At 37.7% G+C, this 4591-nt stretch overlaps 1 protein-coding gene across 1 annotated transcript in view; it reads right to left on the reverse strand.

Moving 5' to 3' along the window:
• The window catches only part of LRIG2 (leucine rich repeats and immunoglobulin like domains 2), an 80263-nt gene that overhangs the window by 9012 nt on the left and 66660 nt on the right, over positions 1–4591 (reverse strand). The window contains exons 14-16 of the mRNA XM_007949087.2: positions 3595–3876; positions 1361–1810; positions 747–896 (exon numbers count right to left, since the gene is read on the reverse strand). Coding sequence (XP_007947278.1) covers positions 747–896; positions 1361–1810; positions 3595–3876 — 882 coding nt within the window. The remainder of the gene's footprint in view (positions 1–746; positions 897–1360; positions 1811–3594; positions 3877–4591) is intronic.

The raw sequence follows: 4591 nt of genomic DNA on the forward strand, positions 1-4591 counted from the left end.
GGTCCAAGATTATCTTCTGTGTCTGTGTCAATTGGTTTCCCTTTTCTTTGTTGAAGAGGGTCTGTGCAGTCCTTCTGCCTAGTCCGCCATCTTGCCGGAACTCTACATCTGTTTACTTATTTTTAAAATGATGAAACTAAAGCTTAGATCTTAAGTAGCTTTTTCATGGTCACATAGCTGAAAAGAGGAAGAGCCAGTACTTCAATTCTCTTATCCCTTAATTCACTAACCTGTGTTTTGTCATTCACTGTGAGAGTGAGATTGTGGGAAAGTTGGAGGGAAGAAGATAGGTGAGTGCTGAGAAGTCAAGTTCATTTAACTAGGAAACATTTTACATTTCTCTGATGTTCTTCAGTACATTCTGAGAACCATCACTGCCCCTCAAACTTTAGTGAACATATCTATCTGTCAGCAGGAGAAATAAACCTCCCATGGATAGGGTCTGAAGGATGACCATGCCTAAAAAAGAAGAGACACTTAGAAAAAAGTTTCTAGTGCATCCATTTCCTATAATAACAACATGGAATTTGGGAGCCTCTGTCTTGTTTGCCAATCCCTTGATTAAGGACAGCTGGTTTCACCTGTGTCAGATGATTTTCTTCCCTGTTAAGACTTTAGTTAATCTTCATTTCATTTTGCATGAACATCTTTCTTTAAAATATTACATCAGGTTAATGGGGAAAACTATACACTGAAAATAAAGAGGACAAGCTGAATTATAACCATATACAGCAAAGAGTTGTTACCATCAGTGCCTTTGTGTATATATCCATTGGCAGGAGGCATAAGCTGCTGATGACTGCCTGCCTCTGAGTTGCTGTAGCCTTCCTGTGGCTCAGACAGTGTTCCTTGGGAAGACAAGTAGCTGGGAATGTCTGCAGGCAGATTAAGCTCCTCTGTAAAAGAGACATCTGTAACTATCAAAGAGTTAGGTAAGACTATTTTGCACATTCCACTTTGATCTTAACAGCTCTTAGTACTTCCTCTGTAACTATTTCTCACTAGAATCCTCTTCAAAGTTTTATTTTTAAAAGCATTGCCTAAAGAAAGTAAGTCTAAAGGCTGAAATGCCATAAACAGCCACATATCCAGGTGTATTTATAAGAACAAAATTTTTTGGAAGTGCTTACAAATTCTTAAAATTATTCATCAGAGAAGTTCTATCAAGCAAGTCAGACATTTTAACAGAAAAATTCTTCTATACAGCTCTTTCATTTTTCCTACTTTATAATAAATTCTATACTCCATTCCTGACTAAAGAACAAGACCTCATGTCAAAGAACAAGGTCTCAGACATTTTATAAGAGCATAGGATTAAGAAGAGCACAGTGGAAGGAAAACAGGAAAAATGTATACTCACCTGTGTTTGTGATACTATAGTCTTCAGTTTTCCTTCTCATGTGGTAAATAACAATGACCCAAATCAAAGAGGTACCCACAACACAGCAAACCACAACAATGATGACAATGCCAATGGTGGTCCAGTCATCATCTTCATGCCCAGTGGTACTCTGAGAAGAGTCACAATTGGGGGATGTAATAACATTTAGGTAAATGTGACCACGTTCTGTCCCTACGGTATTAGACATAATGCAGGTATATTTCCCAGAATCTTGTAGCCCAGCATCTACAATGATGAGAAGCTGATTAGCTGCAGCAAAGAAGTGCCGTTCTGTCACCAGCAATGGTCCATCATCTTTGGTCCAATTGAGGCGAGGGGCAGGACTCCCACCAGCTATGCACTGTAACACTGCAGTTTCACCTCGAGTTACTGTCTTGTCCTCCAAGGGTCTAATAAATGAGGGTGTCTCTGACAGGAAGATGTTAAAAAAATCAAGTTAGGCAATTTTATTCTTCAAAACCTATTGAACTAAGTTAATAAGGGCACCCATGCTAGGAAGAGCATTTCCACATACTCATTAAAAAATTAAAAGCCTCAAAAACCCTAAATCTTGTCTCAATAATTCTATCTTGGGAAAACTATCCTATACAAAGAATTCAAAGATTTATATTATAAAATTAATTTTTTTAAAAAAACTATACAAAATAAATGAAAAAGTCTAACAGGAAAATGACTAAGTAATCATAGTACAGCCTCATGATGTTTTGACAGAATAAATCCTTGTGAAACAGCATTAAGTGTAAAAAAAGTAGGTATACATAATCCACATAAAAAAGTCTACAGCAAATATGCCAAAATCTCTAATAGCATTTAAATGACTTTTCCTCTTATTTTCTAGTTTCTGTAGATGTTTAATTTCTAAAACAATTAACTTATTTTTTTGATTATAAAAATAAACAACAGAAACAAAACCCTACCATCTAGGGAAAGAGAGAACTGGAATGTAGAGTTTGCCTTGGATTTGCTTTCCATAAAGAAAAGTATTCCCATAAGAAAAAACAGGCTAGTCAGGGACAACTTTCAGGGAAAAGACATTTTATAAGAGCATAGAATCAAGAAGAGCACAGTGGAAGGAAAAGAGGAAATGTAACCAAGAAAACAGGTCATTATTTTTCATTAAAATAAAAAATAAATTAGGAAAAAATAAATAAATTAGGGACAGGGGTACCTAGTTATATTATCTCAGGTCCTCTGTGAAGCAGCATCAAAAGGCTGGAATACTCCTAAAAACAGTAGAACTTTCACTGAAGACTCACTGAATAGTAGGTAAAACATAATTTAAAGTAGAAACCTAACCGAGCAAGACATAACACGATAAACTGATAAAGGGATCTGAATGTGACTAAGACTCCTAATTCTGCCCTCAGCATTTCCTCACACTTCATTTATCTGACACACTAATATAAAAAACCAAAATCCCATTGTTATCAAGTAGATTCTGACTCACAGTGACCCTTTAGGACTGAGTACAACAGCCCCATAGGGTTTTTAAGACTAAACCTTTATATGGGGACCAGGTTTGCTGGTCCAATAGAGCCTAGTGGAACCACTGAGACTATGGCCCCTAGCTGCTCTTCAGGTCTGGAATTGAACCCATACCTGTGGTTTCCAGCCAAACAAAATACAGGCATATGAGCTGAACATTTACCTCAAGTAGATACACTCCTTGGAGAGAACACTCACGGGAGAAAGAAGGGCTGCTTATGCACAGGGAGACAACTCAGGGGGCAGGAGTGTATGGAGGGATGGATACTGGGAAGAGGTAACTATGGGAAGTGGGAGGGGAGCTGTTGTATTGTGGTAAATTGTGGTCAATGACATGAGACAAAGTATATGTGAACTGCTGTATGGAAAGTGAATTTGCTCTGTAAATCTTCACCCAAATCACAATAAAAAAATAAATAAATAAATAAAATTACAAAAAGAAAAAAAAAAGACTAAACCTTTATAGAAACAGACTGCTTCACCTTTCTCCTGTGGAGTGGCTGGTGGGTTCAAACTGCTGACCCTCTGGTTAGCAGCCAAATGCTTTAATCACTAGACCACCAAAGCTAGGCTGAAAAAGGTGACAAAATAACAATCTCTTGAGCTCTCTCAACAAAATTCTGAAATCTTAAACTTAGACGTTTCTTGCCTATTAAAACAAAGAGTAGATTCCAAATAAAAAGGTTCTTAAGAAAGCAGGAACTTACCTAACACCGTTAGGGAGGCATTTGCTGAGAGGCCTCCTGCTACATTGTGTGCCATGCAGCTATAGATTCCCATGTCTTCTATCTTCACGTTTGCAATGAAGAAGACATCATCCTCGGGCATGACATGCATGCGTCTTTCTCGAGCCGCAGGGAAGTCAGTACCACCATCTTTCTGCCAGGAAATCTGAGGTGCAGGGTGTCCCTCTGCCGCACATTCTAATCTGGCCATGGCACCAGTGCGAATAGTTAAATCCATTGGAGTTTTCAGAAAAGAAGGCATCTCTGTGACAAGAAAGATCATTGAGAGAAAGAATGTGTGTGTGTATACACATAAACATAAGAGACTCTGGTAGGCAAAATACCAACTGTTCTAGTGCTCTATTTCACGAGAAGACAAGCTATCTGAATTGAAAGTGTATACAGCTTTAAAGGTCATCTTTAGATGGACCTCAGAGTATTTGGAGCACTGTGATAACACAGCATCTTCTAGAATAAGTGACACATCTACCTGATCTCTCTGACGGACACAGAAGAAATAAAAGGCCACAAATTTTTCCAAACTCCGTATTTTAGAACCTGCTATTATTTACTATGACTCTCTTACTTAGAAGGCTAAATGATGCTTTCCAAACTAACATTTACAAAACTGTCAAGGCAACCACATGATAAATAAATTGTAGCTTCAAAAATCACATAAAACAAACAGAAACAACATACAGCAAGTACATCTTTTGTTGCACAAAGCCATACTTAAAGGGTAGAAAATGTTCATATTCAGTCTGATAAGCAATAGATAAAGCAAACTGTGCTGGAAAAGTTTTATGCAGCCAGTGAAGAAGAGCATTAATTTAAAAAATGATTCTATATGACTACATTTATCATCATCACCAGATCTGGTCACTGATCATCATCACCAGACCTGGAAATGTCCTGAATACTACCACTTATTAAAAGTCCCTGTGACCATAGTCGCAGGGGACATCAAGCTCAATTGGCA

The sequence above is a fragment of the Orycteropus afer genome, unplaced genomic scaffold (genome assembly GCF_000298275.1).
Source record: "Orycteropus afer afer isolate SDZICR_OR568_19922 unplaced genomic scaffold, OryAfe1.0 scaffold00010, whole genome shotgun sequence".
Taxonomy (NCBI): Eukaryota; Metazoa; Chordata; class Mammalia; order Tubulidentata; family Orycteropodidae; genus Orycteropus; species Orycteropus afer.